This window comes from Mirounga angustirostris, unplaced genomic scaffold (genome assembly GCF_029215605.1).
Source record: "Mirounga angustirostris isolate CCGP_5_RB_7025 unplaced genomic scaffold, mMirAng1.0.hap1 SCAF_16, whole genome shotgun sequence".
Lineage (NCBI taxonomy): Eukaryota > Metazoa > Chordata > Mammalia > Carnivora > Phocidae > Mirounga > Mirounga angustirostris.
The window spans coordinates 14,944,859-14,967,436 of record NW_026991724.1 but is presented as its reverse complement, the minus strand read 5'-3'; the positions used below and the strand labels follow the sequence as shown (position 1 = coordinate 14,967,436).

Genomic DNA, 22,578 nt, shown 5'->3' with positions numbered 1-22,578 from the left:
ACATCAGAAATCACCCAAAGTCCATAGTTTATCTTAGGATTCACTCTTTGTGTTGTACATGCTGTGGGCTTGAACAAAAGCATACTGACATATATCCATCGTTATATCACATTATGTATTTCCACTGCTCTAAAAGTCTTCGGTGCCCTGCCTCTTCATCTCTCCCCAACATGGCATCCATTCATTTCTTTCATCTCCAGCACTTAGGAGGTGCTTGATACTGTTTGAGTGTTTCATTAACAATTGGTTTGGTGAAATACCGTGACTATAAACATTTTCAAGTCCAAGTCATTCTACTTTGTGCTTTTTAGACATCAAACCTGTGGGTTAGTAGGATTGCTCCATGTTAATATGTAGAAACGGCAAAAGTAGGGTATCTGTGCTTCTTTAAAAACCAGGCCTCTCATGGACCCGTATTATTTCCCAGAGATGTTTCTAAAAATGAAACCATAGCAAGCAGTGTTTGAGCTCTTGCCCTGTGCCGGACGCCGTGGTAGGCTTTGTATGCCTGATCTCTCGCCAGCCTCACAGAAACCCTGTGAGTAGACACTGGGATCCCGCTGACAGATGAGGAAACTGCGAGCTCATTGTATCACTTGGAATGCTCAAGGTCACACAGCCAGGTTGGGAACCAATGTGTGGTCAGCGCTGCAAACCGCTGCGCTTCGTTACCTAGCAAGGGGGACCAAGGCCTTTGTATAAGGGACCTCGGTTGTAGGGAAACAGCATGTGGGAAACGTGCGTTCTGGAGGAGTCCCTGAAGGTGCGCCAGAGCCACCTCCCCAGCCCGTCGGAGTGCTCTGAGCCAACTGCACGTGGGACCCAGTGGGTACGGAGAAAGCAGGGATGCAAATGCGTGTGGGGTCCTCCTCTCTCTGTACTGTGCAGAAGACCAAGACGAGACCTTTCCAGTCTTCTTGGTCCTTTAAACCCACGTGGGAAAGTGGAGAATCGTTGGCATTTTCCACCCTTGAAAGGGGCCTGAGTGATGATGTCTTTCTTCCCCAAGTACAGATTCTCACACTGTCCTGCTGAACCTGAACTAGCAAAAAAAAAAAAAAAAAAAAAAAAAACCAAAAGACAAAAAACAACCCTGAGCAGATCATGGGGGAAGTTGATTTGAAAGGGTGCTGAGAAGTTCAGTTCAGTGCTCTTGGTGTCTGTCACTATGCTGGACCTGGATTTTATGTGTTCATGTTCACAAGTTCACTTTCATTCTCAAAATTTAGTAAGTATTTTAGGAAGATAGGTTTGGAATGGAGAAGAAACTGGAAGCATATTGTTTTATTCAGTCTCCGGGAATCTGTGCTGTGTTGGGGCTCAGAGACCCTAACTAACCTAATTAATGTTTGATTTGATGGGGACTGGATGAACCTCTGTTAATTAACTTTGGCCTAGTCTCTGAATGACCCACATTGCCCCCTTGTTTTGACCTACATCTTACACCTCTGGACTTTTTCTTCTGTCAGTGCAAGGGTCTCTGAGGTCCCTGCCACCCTGGTTTTCTCCAAATCCCTGGTCTTCACAATCCTGTAATTAAGCCAAGGGGCAGACTGATCGTGCAGCCCCTCCCGTACCCCCGACCGTGGCCCTCCGTCCCCAAGGACACTATGACCACGGTTGCAGATGGCGTCTCTGCACAGCTCAGGAGGCCAGGATACTTTGGGGGAACTGACAAAAGGCCGGAAGCGGGCAGGCTGACTAAGACCTCAAAGTGCGGAGTCAGGGCTTGACCCCTGGGGTCCCCAGCCCCCGGCACACAAGCCAAGCTCATGGTGGCAGCCCAATGTTTAGAAATTATTAAATAACCTAACAGCCACTGTTGGTCTAAAAGGGGGTAGCTGGTGGCCCTGTTTTGTAAAGGTGGTTCCTTCTCAAACCTGATACACAGGGAGCAAAGTATCTCCAAACCGAATTGTGCAATGGCCTTTTGGGGGCTCAAATCAGTACAGTTAAGCAGCCTTATGCGTATTTCAGCAAGGAATTAGTGTAACAGATTGATGCCTCTGATGTGGGGCTTAGCACTGTTTTCTCCCCCAAGATGCAAAGCAAGGGCAGTAGCCAGCAGTCGGCAAGGGCCCGCCGTTCCACCCTGAGGCTGCTTACTGGGAAAGCAGAAGCCCCACAGCACGCGTGACCCTCCTTTCCCAGATTGCTGGCTTGTACGCGCAGGGGCTAGTGTGGACCTCTGCATCCCTCTCAGGGCTGAAGCAAAGGGGACCTTGGGTTGGTGAGGCCTACGGGTACCAAGACCAGGCAAGGCAGCCTGGAAAGATGCTTCCTCCTTCTGCAAAGTGGGAAGAGCCCACAAGTGTCTGCCCTTTTCACAGAGGTTCTCCAGGACTCATAGGAAGAACAAGACTTCATACGCAAGGCGGTCTGTCATGATTTTGGATTATACTACCAGCAGAGCATATGGAGGTTGTTCCTCTGAATTTCTGGCTTTGAAACTGTGTCTACATTTGTTTTAGAGCGGGCAGGTTCCCTGAGGGACAGCCATATTTAAGTCTTTCACCTTTGGCCCGAGGGGGGAAACATCTAGCTTTGAGAGCAGGCCTGGCTTTCTTCCGTGAGCAGAGAGGATGAGAGTGTCTTGTCAGCAGCAGTCATTTGGAAGTGGACTGGCAGATCCACCTACACCTGCTGGGCCCCCTCATTTAATTCTGGTCCCCACCAATTACAGCAAGTACCGACTCTGATGGCGGTTCTCAAAGTAAGGTCCGTGAGCCATCAGCATCACTCAGGAACTCCCTAGAAATGCAAAATCTCTGAATCAGACCTATTTTGGGGGGTGTGGCCTGCTATCTGTGTTTTAGCAAGTCCTCCCAGGGATTTCTGACTCACACTTGAGTCTGAGAACCTTGGGGCTGTGATCTCGTGACATGCATGAGGTTTCGAGAACTATTTCTCATTTAACTGAATGGCAGGTCCTGAGCCCCTGCTGGGTGCAGTAGGTGCTGAGCTTTCCCGAAAGGCAGAAGTGCCTAGAAGAGGCCCGAAGCCTGAGTCTTGGCAGATATCATCTCAGATAGCAGGACTGGGAGTGAGAGAGAAGTTTGGTCAGAGAGACAGGGTCCCAAAGAAGAGTGATTGAAGGCCTAGAAATCTTTGCCAGAACACTGGCTACGGGAAACACGAGGGAGGGGGACATGGGGCCTCTGTGTACTGTTCATGCAACCTCCTGTGAATCTGTAATTCTTTCCAAATAAAAAGCAAAAAGAAAATCATTAAAATAATAACAACAGCAGCAATAATAATAATAGCAACAGCAGTACCTAGATCTTCTGCATTTCCAAAGTGTTGGCCTATGTAGTTCACATCTGACTTGGAAGAGAAAAATAATTAGCAGTTCCCTGAGTACAAGTTACACCCATCTGTAGTATTATTACTCAGATTTTCTCTGAAACCCTTTATAGAAACAGAAAGACATGTCTGATAAGTTGATGATACCACTATGTCTTACTCTCCCCATCTATTCCTATTCTTGTACCTCTTGAGTAGGTGGTTGTACTTCTCTAAAATGCTTTCCAGGGACATACACAAGCAGCGTAGCTTGCAGTTACAGAGAATGAGACTGTGTCTGAATAGAAGGTTCTTAGCCCCACTGCGCTGGAGTTTGAGACGTACCCCACACCTCTGAGCAGGGAAGGGAGAGGAGCCCACGGCACGGAGACCACCCCCCTGGGTGTGGGTAACCAGTGCATGCCTCCGATTCCTCTTTGAGACATCTTTAAGTGCTTGGAGGCAGAATGAGACCATGCATGTTTAAAGACCAAGTTGGCAGCAAAGCAAATCCTTTAGAGGACCTGGTGTTCTCTGTATTAGGGGAGGAAGAGAATTTAGCCAGATCTCTGGCCACTGATCAAGTGCAGTAGTTCCATAGGAGATGGGAGTATGAAATCCTAGCCTGGCCTCTGGGGAAGGAATTGCAAGCAAATGCCCAGGGCAGCTCCACTTTCAGTGACAGTATAAAGATCACAAAGTCCAGAAGCACAGATTAGCCTGTGATAACATTGCATTTTTGTTGTCTAGAGAAAGTCTGAGGCTCATGAGAAGCTGAAGGAGAAGAGCTATGGAAAGAGCACGCTGTACCTTTCATTTCATTGTAATTATGAGCTGAAATGACCATTTTCAGATCTAGTGAAGCTTCTGAGTCTAGTGTGCTGGGGGTAGTTATCCCAACTCAAACACTGATACGGAGTTCTGTTAATTTTTTTCCCCCCAGTCAGTGGAGATAGAGGAAAGATTGCTGTAAATTTCTGGGGTAGGTGGCAAGCTGGTTTACGGAACACAAGGCGATGAGAACCTCTGGCTTACGGAAAATAGCATGAATTAATAATCATTTAATTGGCTCCTCCATTATGTTGCTAGTTTGGGAGATGGAAGTTTAGATGGAGGGGCTGTCAGTGGTACTTTAGCTAAGAGTTTGACGGTTGAGACGAGGTGGTGGCTGCCTTTGGCTTCTCCACGAGGGGTAAATGTCGGGCAGCAGCCTAGGCCCTCAGTGGGCTCGCCTTGGGGCCCCCATAAGGCAGAGGAGAATCCAATTGCCACCCCATCATGAAGAGAAGAAATGCAGAAGAAACTTCCCAGCAACATGAACAGCTCAGTGCATGCCCAGGGTCTCCCCAAGGGAGGTCGCAGGCCAGAGGGAGGCTGGCCTTTGGCATAGACTATCCACCATGCCAACAGCCCCGTTAGTGTGTTGAGTGATGAGATGAATTTTGCTCATGAAATATAGAAATTACTCATACTTTGGATTTTTGTTGATGTCTTGGCTGTAGTTGGAGGAAGTAAAAACTTCTTCATTGCCAGTTTTTCTTAAGTTTTCTTTTTCGTGAGGCAGCAACTCCATGCCTTGCCTGGCTTCAGAGTTGTACAGAGCACATCACCAGGTAACAAATGGGGCGTTAAGTCCATGGTGGTCTATGGCATTGCGAATACATCTTTTAAGTTTTCTGTGGGCCAAAATCTCAGTGACTCAGATTTTAATTCAATGACGAGGACTGGAATTGGAAGACTGGTTCTAACAGGTGAACTTACAGAGGCTGTGTTTTCAACCATACTTGGTCATTCTGTAAGCCCCCTAAGTTTGTACTATTCTTACCTCTTTTTTAAAGTAAGGCACTTCCTATATGAAGCTTTACTTGGCTTGTTTTAATTATTCTGTGTGCGACCATTTCTTGAAAATTGCAAGGAAAACTGGCATGATTTCAGGTTGGTGCTCCTTTTCTTCCGTTTCCTCTAGTTAAGTATGACAAGAGGGGTATCTTTTCAAATAATTATTTTTAGAGGTTAAATACTTCCCAAACAAATATGTTAAAAGCACAGGTAGTCTGGAAGTTGATGTCTCTGTGCATGAATGATTTTCTCCCCTAAGGAAGCCATGCGTTGATTACTATGTTTCCTTTTGGGATGAAATTGTTTTGCCTCCTGTATGGAAAGTAAGACAGAGAGTCATGAATTGGGTCTGACTCTCCTCGTTTTTGTCTTTGTCAGTTGGTGGCCAGCGCATCATAGTTTAAGGGGAGAAATGGTGGCTTTTGGCCCGGAAAGGCAACTCGGAATTTTTCATACCCCATAAGAAGGACATGCTGGTCCTTTCTGTGCCTCATCAGCAAGTTGGGTGGGACAACCATAATTCCTAACAAGCAAGTGCTTTTTCACTCCTTAGAAAGTTTGTGTGGCAAGGAATGCACAGCTTACATCCTATCAGGCCGTGGTAGGGGTTGGACCCACCATCCCAGTGTCACTATTCCATCTGCCTGGCTTTAGAGAGTATGTAATCTGTAGCGCATGCACTCACGTGGGTCCTTGCCACATTTCTATCCCCTTCCAAGTGCCAGGAGCCCAGCATGTTGCCTGTGGAAGATTCGTTGAGATTTAACACATATTTTTGTATGACTTGGCTGCCAAAAATGAGAAAATTGCTTTAACCAGCAAAGTAAAAAAAAAAATACCACCCAATGTTTCGCACAGTATGGATCCAAATATCAATGTTTCCATGGACAGTTGAATTTAAATGCTGAGCTATTTAATTATAATATTAAAAATAATATAACCACCTGGCAATCTTAGAAAATGGGAGAATGGTCCATGATTCCATTACCTAAATAAAACAGTCATTTTCTTCTAGTCTTCTTTTCTAGTACCTGTTTTTTTCCATAGCTCTATCATGGCGTAATACATATTCTATCTTATTTTTCTTCTGATCAGCATTCTCAAGAACTTTCTACATTGGTTCACAGCTATCATTCATAATGTCTCCTAGTACCCAGTAGAGTAGCTATGCCATTGTTTACTTGACCATGCCCTGTTGTAAGAGACCGAGATTGTTTCCAATTCATTTTGTCATTATTATAAAACCCACTACAGGTAGTAACCCGTCAAGTTGTTTGGCTTTTTGTTGCCTATATAACCAAAGGTTCCAGGCACTGTTTAAACTAAGGCTTGTCTCTGAAGTACGTGTATTTCCAATTGACTACTGTGATGTCACAGTTGCCTTAAAGTGACCAGTAATTGATTTTTTAAATAATGTTTCCTAGACTGTGACATCTCTCCTAGAATTTAAGTTAAACTTTAGAAAAGTCTTCAAAGCAGAAAACCACAGTACTTTCTCTCTTGGTATTCGTACAACCTCATTTACTTAGGCCTACAATGTATGCTGGTGACAGAACTGAAATAGAAATTGATTTTGAGACTCTGGCCCTTCTGAAGTAGTTCAGAGAGAAGCAGCTTGAGGAAACCTCACACTGTCTGTGGCCTGTAGTCAACCCTCATCCAGCATGCTGATGGAGCACTTGCACAACTGTTTGCACGTCTAGAGAAATTGTATGGAGACCTCGGTGCCATGTCTTGATAGAGATTGACATTTTAATGTCCGGGGTCAAGCTTGGAGGGGGCTGTCGGCCTAGTTAACCTAACTCTTAGGAGCAATCCCTACATCACCCAGGGAAACACAATGGGATTGTAACCGGGTGTTAATAGGATCTGTTACAAGAATGGCACAGCTTTATCTTCAGGGAACGAGCTAGTGAGCTGCAGGTGGCTAATGTCCACTTCTAAACAGATCATATCGAATAAACATGCAGGCTGTCCAGGATAGAAGGGAGATGAGCCCCAAAAGTTTTTTACACCAGCAGGTGCAGTATTTCATATTGGTGTGTTACTGCGGAGAAAGAGGAACAAGGGAGATCATGCTGATTTTATTTTTTAAAACACTTCATAGGACTCCTTAGCTTGAGCTCACAAAGGAAGCTTTAGAATTCCAGAGCAGTTTGAGAGTTTGGAAAAAAAAAAAAAGGTGATAAAAGTTCCCTGCTCCATGCGGGGGGGAAAGAATAGTGGCTTCTGAAACCAGAATTCTCACCTCTGCAACCTCGTCACAATTCACCATGCATTCCACATTGAAGGGAGAGGGTGGACTCTTGTCGGACGAGGAAGCTAACGCCTCACTGGGCTACCCTGTGTTTGCCTTTCGCTTCCCAGTGAGTGAGATGAGTTGGGTGGTCGTAGCCTCTGCGTTCATCCACTCACGTGGCCCTGCAGCGGCCCAGTGGACAACCTTTCTAAAGGGGGTTAGTGGCAGACGGAGAGCATTTACAACAGAGTGCATGGTCCTATAAGAGAGAGTGTTGTTTTCAGGTCAGGCAGACTAACAAAAAGACGGGGTGTTTGGGTGTTTGGAATGGCATCTCTATCTTGGTTTGCCTCCAGTGGGAGAAGGAGCAGATAGCAGCTCTTTCCTAACTCAGCACAGAGACTATCCAGTGCCTACAGGTTGGAGATAGAAATGGGGAAGGGATGGCTATACCAAATAAGCATCTGAAATACCACCTCATGCCTCCACTCACCCCCTCTGTAGAGTGCATTTGAACTGTTAATATGGAGAGGATAACCAGTAAGCAAAAATGAAAAATGATGGAGAATAAGGAACCTTTTGGGACTGGGGGGTACTTAAGGCCCTGCACCATCAGTTAAGGACTCCTGTTGTGGGAGTGTTCAGATAGGAGCCCATCACACTGTGAGGTTGGAAACCTGTGACACGGGGTTCCTTGAGGGGCTGGGAGACGGGAAGTGGGCCGTGGGGGAACTGGTCTAGAATGTTACAGCACCTAGTTAATCGGCAGCCAGTCCATCACATTAAATATCCAGCCGTCATGTATTACCTTTCAAGTGAAAATGAATAACTCCCATTAAGAGCAAAATGGGTTTGAAGTCGATTCGAGACAGATTAAAGTACTGTTATGAATGTGTGTGTTGAGAGGAGGAGGGGGCTGTGTGTAAAATGCTTGTCCTTGTACTTTTTAAATAATAGATGCCCTACAAACTTATGTAGACCAGGTTACCAAGATACTGGGGTTTAAAGGTCACAAGATGTGCATTCTGGGAAGAGCATCAACTTCCTGGAATATTTCCTGCATTTAGCAATTTTTTTTGAAAATTATTTGTGGCCTTATGATTTTAATGAATAAAATTGATTTTCTAAAATTGTTTATTAAAGCACACATCTATAATGACAGCATCTTGGTATCCATGTCAGAACAGATTTCAAAGTGGAGCCTAAAGTGGAAACATAAGCTAGGTAACCAGACCAGATGAGACAGGCAGCAGTTTTATGAAAGAGCAAAAATTAGGCTTTCTAAACCAGTGACCTCAATGCCGAGTCAGAATATTTTTCAATGAGGGGAACGGGTATATATTTCTCACTACCATTTTCAGGATTTTACTAATCATTTTTAGCAAATTATGAAAAAGGAAGTTATGTGTCCAAAACAAGTGAGAGAACCAACCCTTGAATACTGACCAGGTTTTGGAATGACCAAATCCAACCATGTTGGGATTTGTGTTTACAATGGAGAGCCCCCCCGCCTCCCACCTTATCCTGGTTAAACCCTTAACCCAGCAGTTTTCTCGTCAAAATCTTCCAGACCCTTCTCCATGCTTCAGAGAACCCCTTCTGCCCACACTGTATGCTACTTAAGTCTCATGTGACTCTCCTCATTATTTAGTGGGTTTTGTTGGCTTTTTTGTTTTGTTTTTTGTTTTTTGGTGGAATGGGGTGTGGTTTGGGCAAGCAGATAGAAGACTTTTCCCCCTTACTGCCCACTCTGAATAAACGCTTGAGCTTGGAGCATTGGCTAGATTTTAAGTTGGATTCATGCCCTACCTATTCCACTCTTCAATTACTTTTTCCCCAAAAGCAGGTTGCTAAACCCAAACTTGATTTTTCCCCCAAGTATTTGTGTGCAGATCCATGTGAACCTTTCTCAGGTCACATTTATTATGCCCCCTGTGACGTGCTGTGCTGTGATTCCAAGCAGTAAAGTTGGGAGCACATGGTTGATTACATCTGTGGAAGCAGAGTGTCTGGTTCTTGAGTTGACTGGTGGTTGGCAAAGCAACTGGTGAGACTCTCCCACCCATTCTCTGCCCTACTGCCCCCCATAGGCCAGCAGAGTGTCTCTTGACTGGGAGAAGTCCATACACTGAATTCAGCTTAATCCAGCCCCAAGCATTTTAGTCCATTTCTTTATCTTTTTTCTTAGCGTTCAGTTGTTGAAGTAGTGACAGAAATTCATGGGGGAAAAGGAACACTTGCTTCTTTTCCGGCGTGCTTGATAAGTCGGTCCGGATGCTCATCCTACTTGAATTTTGGTGTTTCAAGAAAATCCTGTGCTATAAATGAATGTTGATTTTCACCCAACACAAACCCTCTGGGAGCTGGCCTGGTCTGGCTGCTGTATCGCATCTTCTGCTTTTTCTTCCAGCGTCGTCCAGCCAAGCAGAGAAGGAGCTGACAGATTCTCCCGCACCCTCCAAACGCATCTCCTTCACAGGTAGCTCGGAATCTCCTCTCTCTTCAAAGCGACCGAAAACATCAGAGGAGACCAAACCAGAGCAGGTGAGACCAGAAGGGGCTCTGCTGGTCCGGGCGGGAGGTGGGGGGAGTGTTTGAGACACCAGCGGGGGGAGCACAGTCTTGGGTGGGCGGGCTAGGGGCAGACACAGGCACCCGTGGGAACTGGAGATTCAGCCGGAGGGGTGGCTGTGTTCCCCACAGATGTACCAGTGTCCCTACTGCAAGTACAGCAACGCCGACGTCAACCGGCTCCGGGTGCATGCCATGACGCAGCACTCCGTGCAGCCCATGCTGCGCTGTCCCCTGTGCCAGGACATGCTCAACAACAAGATCCACCTCCAGCTGCACCTCACCCACCTCCACAGCGTGGCGCCTGACTGCGTGGAGAAACTCATAATGACGGTAAGGCAGCCAGTTCAGACCCGTGGCGTCGCTTTCCCCAGAGGTCACAGGTGATGGACGAACACGCACAAGATTCGGTGCTGTTGGATGAGAAAGCCAGTGTAGAGCTGGACATGTCAGAAGTGATCCTAGTTCTGTGACCTTCGTTCTCCTGTACCCGCCTTCAGCTCGGCATGGCCATGGTGTGACTGTGGCCCAAAGCACTGAGTATGTTTGTGTTCCCCACCTTCCCCGATTGTCCCCCCTCCTGGTCTGATGCAGGGGTCTAGATTAACTCACCATCCACATGAAGAAATTGTTCTTCGGACTCTCCAAACCTTTAATAACTAGGTCATGATCTAGGTTGCGCTTAGTCTCTTTTCATCCTCACGACAGCCTTGTTTCAAAGAATAAGAGTTTGATGTGTCTACATTAACAGCAGAGGAAACCGAGACTCAGACAAGTTAGCTGACTTGATTCCACTTGTAAGCGGCAGAGTTGAAATTTGAGTCCGTATTTTCCAATGCTACAAATGTGACCCTGTAACGTGGGAGTTTCTCAAGTGGCTACTTTGATTCTCAGAACAGGAAAATGGCCCGTGGGAGAGCACGTGTTGATTCGTGGACAAGGGCTTTGCATTTTGAACATGATGTGGCTACACCTACAGGTTTTAAAAGTCTGGCTCGGAGTGACTTCTGTGACACGGCCCAAAGGTTTAGTGTAAAGATTTAAATCTAATTGTAATGTGAAAACTTTTCAAAATACTACAGATCATGCTAATATCTTGCTTTTTCTGTCTGTGGTGAGACAGCTGTGCAAGCCCTTTCCTGATCACTAGAGGAAAAACTACCCAAGAGAATTATTCTCACCTCTAACTTATTTCAGTAGTGGAATAAATTAATTTGATTGCCTTTTCGTCTGTTCCCAGAGAGGTATTCTTCCTAGAGAATTCCACATTATAACATGCAGGTCACAGGCATATAACCTCTAGGCGTTTCCCAGTCCATTTCGTTATACAAGATGAATGAATAGTGTTCTAAGTGATGTTTAGTCATGAGGAACTTTTAATGCATCAAGAGAACTTTAGCAGCCAATGGGAAACTTGAAGGTAACCTAGCATAAGTTTTATTTCAGAGATCTTTCAAGTATAAATTCACTTTCCGTGGGTATTTTCAGATAGACTGGTGAACATCGTGAAAAGATTGAGAGTGGAAACCTTCTTCTTTGGATGGGTGGGTTTCTATGTTATATAGGTATTGGCATTCTCACCAACCTTGGAAATAACAAGGGGAATTTCTCAGGCCTCATCACACTTCCCGCTGTTGGCCTGGAACCATAGGAACCTTGAAGGAACAGAAGGAGATGTGGGAAACATTTTCAATACTTAATGACATTTTTCTTTTGCTCAGCTGTTTGTTTTTCCTGTTTAATATAAATCTGGTCTAGGAAATATGAGCTATAGTGATCTGTATGACCGGTTTACATTAAACAGTAGGTTTCATTTATATATCACTAGGGACTAGAATATAAATTATATTTCAAATATCCATTGTTTATCATTTTTTATAGCAGCAAAAGTAGTGTGCATTTCACGCAGTTGAGTCAGGTGGTCATTAGGAACTTAATTTACCAACAGAGTCTTGAAAGACAAGGTGTTACTACTGTGTTTCTGGGGCACCGATCCCTAAGATATTTCTGGATGTTACTCAGTAACTAGCACCTTCTCAAGCAGTGATTCTCAGCCTTTTTGGAGACTCCAATAAAAGTGATTCCATAGCCTTACTGGGTTATCCTATGCACAGTAAAGCTGGACAACAACTGTTAAGACCACTGTTGAGGATTCTGCATATACAAAACTGTGTGTACAATGCCAGGGAGCATAAGAATACCTTAAAATTCATACATGGAACCAGGCTAATAAACCCTGTTCTAGAAGAATTCCTGACAACATAATTATGTAGGAGAAATGTGCTCCCTAAAGCTGTTGCACTTGGCATCTTGTACTGAAACTGCTATGTACCTCATCTTCCCACAGCAGACAACAGAGATGTTTTCTACAGAAATGGAGACATTTTTTAAAAGCATTTTAATTCCAGTATAGTTAACAGTGTTATATTAGTTTCAGGTGTATAATATAGTGATTCAACAATTCTATACGTTACTCAGTGCACCCCTGCCACCCCTCTGGTAACCATTAGTTTGGTCTCCATAGTTAAGAGTCTTTTTCTTGGTTTGCCTCCCTCTCTCTTTTTTCCCCCCTTTGTTCATCTGCTTTGTTTCTTAAATTCCACATATGAGTGAAATCATATGGTATTTGTCTTTCTCTGACTTATTTCACTTATCATTACACTCTCCAGATCCATCCATATTGTTGCAAATGGCAAGATTTCATTCTTTTTTGTGGCTGAATAATATTCCGTTGTGTATATCTGCCATACCACATCTTCTTTATCCATTCATCTATTGATGGACACTTGGGCTGCTTCCATAGTCTGGCTATTGTAAATAATGCTGCAATAAATAGAGGGGTGCATATATCCTTTCCAGTTAGTGTTTTTGTGTTCTTTGGGTAAACACCCAGTAGTGAGATTGTTGGATCATAGGGTAGTTGTATTTTTAACTTTTTGAAGAACCTCCGTACTATTTTCCACTTTGGCTGCACCAGTTTGCATTCCCACCAACAGTATAAGAGGGTTACCTTTTCTCCACATCCTCACTAACACTTGCTTTTTCTTGTGTTTTTGATTGTAGCCATTCTGACAAGTGTGAGGTGGTATTTCATTGTGGTTTGATTTGCATTTCCCTAATGATGAGTGATGTTGAGCATCTTTTCATGTGTCTGTTGGCCATCTATATGTCTTCTTTGGAGAAGTGTCTGTGTTCATGTCTTCTGCCCATTTTTTAATTGGTTTATTTTGGGGGGGGATGTTGAGTTGTTTTAAGTTCTTTATGTATTTTGGATACTAACCCTTTATTGGATATGTCTTTTGCAAATATCTTCTCCCATTCAGTAGGTTGTCTTTTGGTTTGTTGATTGTTCCTTTGCTATGTTAGAAGCTTTTTATTTTGATGTAATTCTAATAGTTTATTTTTTCTTTTATTTCCCTTGCCTCAGGAGACATATCTAGAAAAATGTTGCTACAGCCGATGTCAGAGAAATTACTGCTTTGCTCTCTTACAGGACTTTTTTAAAAAGATGTATTTATTTTAGAGAGAGAGAGAGCACGGTGGGGGGGGGAAGGGGCAGAGAGAGAGATGGAGAGAGAGAATCTCAGACTCCCCACTGAGCGCGGGGCTCAATCCCATGACCCTGAGATCATGACCCAAGCCGAAATCCAGAGTTGGACACTTAACCAGCTGAGTCACCTAGGTGCCCCTTCTATTATAGGCTTTTTATGGTTTCAGGTCTCACATTTAGGTCTTTAATCTATTTTGAATTTATTTTTGTGTATGATGTAAGGAAATGGTCCAGTTTCATTCTTTGCATATTGCTGTCCAGTTTTCCCAACACCATTTATTGAAGAGACTCTCTTTTTCCCATTGCATATTCTTTCCATTTTGTCGAAGATTAACTGACCATATAGTCAGGGGTTCATTTCTGGGTTTTCTGTTCTGTTCCATTGATCTGTATGTCTTTTTTTTTTTTGTGCCAGTACCATACTGTTTTGAGTACTACAGCTTTGTCATATAAACTTGAAGTCTGGAATTATGATACCTCCAGTACTTCTTTTTCAAGATTGCTTTGACAAGTCAGGGTTTTTTGTGATTCCATACAAATTTTAGGATTGTGTCTTCCAGTTTTGTGAAAAATTCTGTTGGTATTTTGATAGGGATTGCATTAAATGTGTAGATAGCTTCAAGTCGTGTAGGCATTTTAACAGTATTTGTTCTTACAGTCCACGAGCATGGAATGTCTTTTCATTCCTTTGTGTTGTCTTCAATTTCTTTCACTGGTGTTTTGGTTTTTTTTTTTAAGATTTTATTTATTTATTTATTTGTCAGAGAGAGAGAGCACAAGCAGGGGGACCAGCGGGCAGAGGGAGAAGCAGGCACCCTGCTGAGCAAGGAGCCCAGTGTAGGACTCAATCCCTGGACCCTGGGATCGTGACCTGAACCAAAGGCAGACGCTTAACTACCTGAGCCACCCAGGCGTCCATCAGTGTTTTATAGTTTTCTGAGTCCAGGTCTTTCACCTCTGTGGTTAAGTTTATTCCTAGGTACTTTATTATTTTTGGTGCAATTATAAGTGGGATTGTTTTCATAATTAGAAATGTAGACATAAAAATAATATATAAAAAATAAAGTGTGCACATTGTGGGAAATGTACTGATTATAAGAAGTCACTTTGCTAGCAACAGAGAAAGTTAATGGATTCAGAAACAAAGTTGAAAGTTATGAGAAAGGTAATCATATAAGGGTTTCACTCTTTACCTAAGGGTATATGTAAGGATGATTTGGTACTCTGTACATGAGAAGATGGAGTTACTGCATGGCTGTCAGTATTGAATTGATTTTTCAAGCTTTGAGCATGGTTTGCATTGAGATGATGTAACATTTCTACCTTGATCCTTTAGTTCAGTGGGAAAAGATGAGCAACCAGGGTTAGAGGGGAATTCGTGGCTATAGCTTAGGGTGAACCCAGAATCCTGTTCGAAGATTGGAGTTTGCCCTGATGAATCAAAACAGATGCCGCTGTTCTTCCTTTGGAAAGTTTGGTGTTAAAATGGAATTTTCAATTGTTTTACAAACTAAGTGATTATAGTAAACCTGTGGTTAAAATCATGCCCCTCGAGGGTATTTTACTGTAATTTTATTAGAGAATTGGCCATGGGAAACTATTGGTTGGGCTTTCTGACTGTATATCTGTTTGTTCCTGGTCAACTGGAGCAGAAAACTCGGAAGACAGCATGATGAGAAATGCCCCCAAATCAGAGCTCCATTTTTAAAAACACGTCATTAAGGAATGGCCAGTGTATGGTCATTCATCCTCTAAGAGGAGAAAGTTACATCGGCTTTGTCCCTGAGTGGCTAGGATGAAGGGCAGTGAGAGGAGTGAATCTCCTTCCTTGCCAAATGGTTTGACTGTTAGCTGCGGTCGGCTGCAGAATAGGAAAAGCCAGCAAAATCCACCCAGTAGACAATTCTTGGTAGACATCGGGTGTGTCCAGGGTATCGAAAGCTATAAATTCTGATAAACATTTTCTGCTGTCTGGGTCCAAGGTCGCAGGATTTGGCTTGAATTGGGTTTCAGTCCTTCTAAAAGTAAATTTCTCCCTGATAAATGGAAATAGATTACTTTCTACACAATGTCTTTCCGTTCAGTTGTAAATGGAGAGTGTTTTGAGGAGGCTTCATTTAATAATACCTTATCAGACAGCTTTCAGGAACCTGCAGTGTCTAATATGTCTGTTGCTATGGTAACAGCTGCTTGCTTATGCTCTGCATCTCATATCTGTGTCTTCCACGGGCCCCCTTCTCTTTACCGATGAAGGGGCTTGAAAAATATTCTCCACTGGGAACAATTGCAGCTCTGGTCCTCCACTATGGAAACTGCACCCGCAGCACTTCATTCTGCTTGGCCTATTGGAAACAGACCTCCAAAGACTGTCCTTATACACGTCATACGAAAGAAGGAAATCTGTAAAGCCTAAGGGCGATGAGACAAGTGCCCCTCCAGACCTGACCAAGCAGGCTGCCCCCAGTGTCGGCTCCACAGAACTCTCACCTACTTACAGAGAAGTTAAGAGATTTCAGATTGGTAGTGGGAATGTAGGAGTTGCTTTTCTATACCCTCATTTTCCCACTTTTTTGGGGAAGGGGAGGTGAGGGTGAGGGGGGACATGTTTCTGGCCCCTGCGTGAGAATGGGAAAGGCCACCTACCATGCATTTCAATACTCTTAAATTATTCTAATTGATCACTATCCTTCTAAGTGACAGGACACACCACTGGGCTCCTGGAGCAGTAATATGGGGAAATTGTTATTGTTCCTCGGTCACTTAACAACATATAACCTCATACTGGAGATGGGCTCCTGAGCAGCCCAGGAACACCTTTTTCTCTAGCCCTTCATCTTTTCTCCCTTTGGTAGTTCTTAATTATCCTGTATTTGCTGCACACGCACAGATTTCCCTTCTCTGCTTCTGGCCCTGCACCGCCTGCAGCTTTCTCTCTCTCCCTCTCTCCATCCGTGTCTCTCTCCCTCCCCCTCCCCCCACTCAGGAGCCATAGTTTGTCTCCTGTGATTTCTTTCAGTCCTTGTCTAGGTCTCCCTGTGCTCATGTGCATCTCGGAGTTTCTGGGACAGGCTGGCTGGCTGCCCCCCCCCTCCCCAACTGGGGCAGCGGGTGGCCACCAGCCCTGGGGCTTTTGCACCTGCGTGGGTACCAGCTCTCTCACTTTGTCTCTATCTCAGAGGAAGGTAATGAAAATAATCGGGCTTCATTAATTCCAAGCCCTGTGAGATGATAGCCATTTGGAGCCTGTTTGCCAATTAGATGGTCTAAATTAGAAGTGACCTTGGTATACTGCCACTGCTTGCCTCTCTGAGTCTAATGAAGCTTTTCTCTCCAATCCATTCTCCTTCTCCACTCTCTTTTCTGTTGCCCTGTGTGTATGTATGTGTGAGTGTGTGTTAACTGTTCTGTTTTCTGTTCTCCCACACACCTCCTTTTTTTTTCTTTTTTGTCTTTCTCATTCTTAGTTTTTAAACTCTGGTTAGGACTATGTTGGTTTCTGGTCCACACGAATATGAACGTGGCCCTGCAGTTTTTCCTCATGAGTTTTAGGTTTAAAAAAAAAGGAGTGGGGGGGATAGACAACCACAAAGAAGACATTTTAGAAAGGAAACAGAGAGAGGAACTAGGCCTTCTAACCTCCGTGGCCCAGTGCCCAGCCTGGCGCATTTGCAAGGTAGTAAAGGAAGGGAAAACGGCTCCGAGGCCCGGCTGCCAAGAGGCGCTCTGGTTTTCTGGTTGCAGAAGTCCAGAGCCTCGCTGGCAGGCCCAGCGGCTGACTGGGTGCAGAAGTGAGCAACCTGACTTCCACTGCAGCCTTCACATACACCACCAGCTAGAATGCTTAGCTCTGGAAGCAGTTGGGTTTTACTTCATTTTTTGAACCTAACCAACTCCTTATTCACAAGGATGTAGAGACTGGCCAGGTCCGTATTAGGAAGGCCTGTGTCTGAGGCTTTGCCTCTTTTTCCTTCCACTTGAGGTTCTTTATTCTCTTGATTTTCACTGAAAAGTGAAGGATTTGAGGCTTCCTGGGGAGTCTAGGTTTTGGCAAATGTATTTTTTCACTTGGAATAGTGAGCCTTTCAGAAAGATACCCTAGAAAGAATACCTAGATACCAAGAAAGAATAAATACCAGTGATCCCTCCCAAATATCATAATGGGGACCAGACCCACATCCAAGCTTCTGGGTTTTATAAGGAGTGTCCTTGGGGCTTTAGGGTCCAGCTCACCTGATAGAAGCTTGAAAGGCATCAAATCATAATCTAAAACAATGGTGAACCCAACAGAGGTAGGAACCTAGGTATTTATGAACCCAGGTCACCTCTGAGTGACTATCTAAAGACAGTTAACTTGAGTCCATGGAATTTCCCCCAAGGGAGCCTGTGATTTCCTGAAATTATCTGCAGTAGTCTCTGTGTGAAACTATTTCTTTAGGCATCTGTAGCCTTCATCAGATTTTCTGAGGTTATGATGTCTAAAAGGTTAATATTCTGGCTTGTGAGCTTCTTGGGCACAAGGACAGTGTCTCACTGTGATGCAATGCAAGCGTGCAATACAGGGACCCTGTACAATATATAGTGAGTGATGGTCAAATGGATGGGTGAGCAGAGTCACTTGAGGCCCTTCCTTCTCAACACTAAATTGTTTTAAAATTGCTTAAGCTTTAAGACTTTTGGTATCAGTGTGGACTGCTTTTATTTCTATTGTTATTTATGAGAACTGCTTAAACTTGAAGATTGCTAGCATCAGAACAGAACTCCACATTTTTCTTTTATACATGAGACCTCTTGTTAGGAAGATAGCAGAGCTACTGTTTCCTGACTCTCAGCACCCCAGATCAAATGATTGTTTTTTTCCTACCTTCCCACCAACTCTGCATACTCTGGTGGGGGTGGAGATCATATGTGGTATCTAGAAGATTACCACGGAATTTCCCTTTGCATCACCAAGGCCAATCTTGGAAGACCCAAATTCTGAGGAAATAATGGCTCTAATCAATTGAATTTTCTTACTAAAGCAACCTTTGTTATACTTTAGGTTAAAAGTCTGTTTTTGTTTTTAAGGATTTATTTATTTTAGAGAGACAGTGTGTGTGCACGCAGATGGGGGCGGGGGCAGTGAGAGAGGGAGAGAGAATCCCAAGCAGACTCTGTGCTGAGCACAAGTCCAATGCGAGACTCGATCCCATGACCCTGAGATCACGACCTGAGCTAAAACCAAAAGTTAGTTGCCCAACCAACTGCACCAGGCAGGTGCCCCAAAAGTATGTTTTAACACTCTCAGGTCCCCTCTATACACTGAGTATTGGGGACATTATTTAACATATTGGATGTCTGTGGGTGTACAGATTATGAGAATATGCAGTCTATATGGTGGTATAGTAAATGTAGAAAATGTACTTGTTTTTACCAATTGTGTACTGTCATCTGGCCAAACCTGTAACTTTTTGTTTGGCTTCTGAGCCTGGGATGGAGAAGTGGGAAGAGGGAGAGAGGTGGGAGGGAGGAAAGACTGCATGCGTGTGTTTTCTCTGTAGGGGAAGGTGGTGCCATCCAGTTATTTGAGGGCTTCTGACGTTTGGGCACATCCGGGATGGCTCTGGTTAGGCTGCAATCAGGTCGTGTCCTCTCATACACCTACATGCTCCAGTGCACGTAGTGAAAGGGAAGGTCTTCATAGAACTGTGCTCAGCACACTTGAGTGACTGCCCTTCCCATGACTTTGAGCTCTCCATCAGATGCTGTGGTTAGAATAGTCTGATAGGACTGGAAAACAAGGGGGATGCCAAGGCAAGTGTTGAAGGAACTCTGCCTTTAGCCAACTCTCCTTTTCCTCATTGAGCAGAACTCCTCCATGAGCTGTATATTTATGGCTCTTTACAAAACATGCAAAGTTTGAGTGAAAACCTTTGGAAACTAGTAGGAGAGGGAGGAATGGGCTCGGGCACGGGAACTCTAGTGTCTTAGAGCCGCTGTGGGGCCCTCCAGTAGCCTGTGCGGGAAGGAGGCTTCCATTCTCAACCTCTCTGTTGAGACACATGCACAGATAAACCCCACCAGAATTTCTAGATCCTCAAGATTCCCTTTAGGGATATTCTCCTCTTTGCCTCCTGGGAGTTTCTTGCCCATCAGAATTTTATATACCAAACCTTCCCCCTGCCCCGATAGAATTTGGGTACACTATAGATGAGAAGATGCAGGTAGATAAAAGTAATTACTTAAACACATATGGGGCAAGACTTACAGGTTTGGAGGCCCAGATTAAGATGCAGAGGAGCATGTGAGGTTGATGATTATATTTCGGGAAGAGTTAATTGATGGAAGGTGAAGGCAGACAAAGAACCTCTGCTTACTGCCTTCTTGAATCCCAATCAGGAATTATGATTAAAGTCGCGGCGAGACAACAGAGGGCTGATGAATTGGTGTCTTTTTTTTTTTTCTTTTTTGCCGTCATTCACACTTGATTGACTTCAACCTTTCAAGTGCAAAAGTCTCTCTTTTCCATTATTATTCATAGCCATCTGAGTTTTTCTAATTAAAGTGTATGAAAACAATTACTGATCCGTCGTACTGAGTCTGTTAGAGGGGATGTCTGCCTTACTGTAATGCGTATAAAAAGCCCACAGTTTTCTATAATGATGTGCAGCTGAGGTGTTAGATAATTTTATTCTTTTTTACTCTGTAGGGCTTTTTTTTTTTATTTTTCATGATTCATTTTTCATAATTCCTAAAGATCCCTGGAAAGGACTGATCCTGCAGCTACAACCGAGAAAGGAGGTGGGGGGGAGTCTTTTTTCCTTTCCCTTTCTCCCTCTCTTGCCCCCAACCTCGTGCTCCCCCTTGGCTGAGGACTATAAATTAATCGGTGACCTTTCACTTCTTGGATTCCCGCTGGACTCCCCAACCATACTGGTCAGAAATGCTTTCTATTAAAAAGAAAATAGATGGAATGAGTTTGGCAATCTCTGCTCCATTCCTAACGATTCATCAACAGCTAGCCTTAACCAGCTGCCGACAAGCTTTGTGTGAGGGTGCAGATGTCTGTAAGTAGGAATTCTGTGTCACGCACATTCACCTGCCATGCACCTGCTCTTCATAAACACGAGCTTTCTCAGAACCCTTCTCCATAGTGCCTGTTGCTTAATTTTTACCCCTATAAGCGTCGCAGTTGCTGATATTATTCTAATACCTCTAAATGTATTGAGGAGTTAACATTTTGGTGTTTATGGGGAAGGTTGTCTGGGTTTCCCCTAGCACTGGAGCCTGCCACCGAGGTTTCTAGGGAACGTGTCATCAGCTATTAGGAGCAAGTCCAGGATCTTCAAACCATTAAAAATTAATAGTTTATTTAAAATATTTAATTTTGAACAGTAAACTAGGTGTTCCAATCTTTGCACCAGCAAGTACAGGTCTCATTGAGATACCTGAGTTTCATGGGAAAATAATTCCTTTAGGTAGGGCTGGAAGCCATGTAGAAAGGTTAGTGGTGTGACTGTAGTTTCTGTTCAGTTCGTTTCTCAGGCTGTCATCAAACAGAGACCATTTCTAATTCATTTTGCAAGATCATCGCCTACTACTTTTCCACCCTATAGCAGGCAAAGGGATATTACTTCTTTTTAAATGAAGAACCTTTTATCCTTACGTTGAATTTGAGGGCTGCTTATCATGTTAATGTGGGGCAAATGATAACTTCTTCAGACAAACTTCTAGCCAGACGTCAGAGAAGCCTAGAGAAAAATGTCTGAGGATCTGACCTGATCCAGGCTGATTCTGGAATTGCTATATTAGCAAACAATAGCCATGGTCAAGGTGGGGCTGCCCTGGTGTAGAATGCTGTGTAGGGCACCCACCCTCTGATGCTGGGCACCTCAAGCAAAGACTCTAGAAGAAATCCTGGCTGAAGTGAGTCGTAAGAAATGCTCGTTTGCACTTGATCTAGCTTCTAAAGGGTTACAAAATGTTGTTTCCTGGAGAATCTGCCAATGTGTCTGCGTGTCCTTAGCCTTCTCTTTGTTCTCTTTTTTTCTTCTTACCCTTTCCTTCACTCTTATTCCCCTCCTCTTCTTGCCTGAATACATTTTGAAAACAGTACTACAATGCTCCCTGCTTCAAGATTACAGTGTACTTTACTAGGTATGATTTAATTAGGGCCCTTATTATGTTTTCAGCAGCTTAAGGTGGGCCTTTCAACTTATCTACCTAATTGGTTGCACAAGAAGTTTCACAGCCCATGACAAAACATTGTCAGTGATCAAAGTCAAAATTCTGCATAAAGGAAAAATATTAATAATAAGATTATTCTTCAAGTGTGCACTGCTAATTATGTCCAGAATGTAACCGTAGAAACACTTTTGACTGATGTGAGCTTTGTCTAATAAACATGAATCTTCAGTGAGCTATGAAAAGTGACACTTCCCGCTTTACACTGGTGAAGGCTAATTTTGCTTATTAAATAATTTTTACACTTCTCCCTATTTTGGGTCTCTTTCCTCTCCATTTGACTCTCCTCATTTCTCTGCCTCTTCCTCCGCAGGTGACCACCCCTGAGATGGTGATGCCCAGCAGCATGTTCCTCCCAGCAGCTGTTCCAGATCGAGACGGGAACTCCACTTTGGAGGAGGCAGGAAAGCAGCCTGGTTAGTGTCATTCTTGACCCCTAGAAATGGAAACAAAATGAAATATTGGGCCACAATTTTCACTGAGCAGGAGTGCCAGGAATCCTTACAAAGTCCTCCTAAGGTGAATGTAACTGATCAAGAGAGGAGGTGGCACTTTGGTCACCTACTTCATACTCTGGCATGTATTTGTATACCATTCATATGGTTTAAAGTGGAAAGAAAATAAGGTGAGAACCAGTGGGATTCTGGTGGACACATGTCCCCTTAGACTATACATTTAGGGAGTGAATAACCAGAGACTCAGTCAGTAGACCCATGACTCCCCAGTCTCTCAGGACTTAATTATTAGGGACTTTTGGAGCATGTGAGGGATTTCAGAGCACTGGATTAGCTCTCTCTCTAACTTTCCTCTGCACAAAGTTGTTCTTTGAGTCTTCTGGGATTGCCTTAGGACCTTGAATAGAGGTGTACTTAGCACT

The 22,578-nt window shown here is 43.9% G+C and overlaps 1 protein-coding gene across 6 annotated transcripts in view; it reads left to right on the top strand.

Annotated features, from left to right (window-relative positions):
• The window catches only part of ZFHX3 (zinc finger homeobox 3), a 1,392,145-nt gene that overhangs the window by 1,352,011 nt on the left and 17,556 nt on the right, over window positions 1–22,578 (top strand). For all 6 annotated transcript variants that reach the window (XM_064580652.1, XM_054511269.2, XM_064580653.1 and 3 more), the window contains 3 exons: window positions 9,771–9,904; window positions 10,064–10,264; window positions 22,015–22,117. In XM_064580652.1, the coding sequence (XP_064436722.1) occupies window positions 9,771–9,904; window positions 10,064–10,264; window positions 22,015–22,117 (438 nt within the window). The remainder of the gene's footprint in view (window positions 1–9,770; window positions 9,905–10,063; window positions 10,265–22,014; window positions 22,118–22,578) is intronic.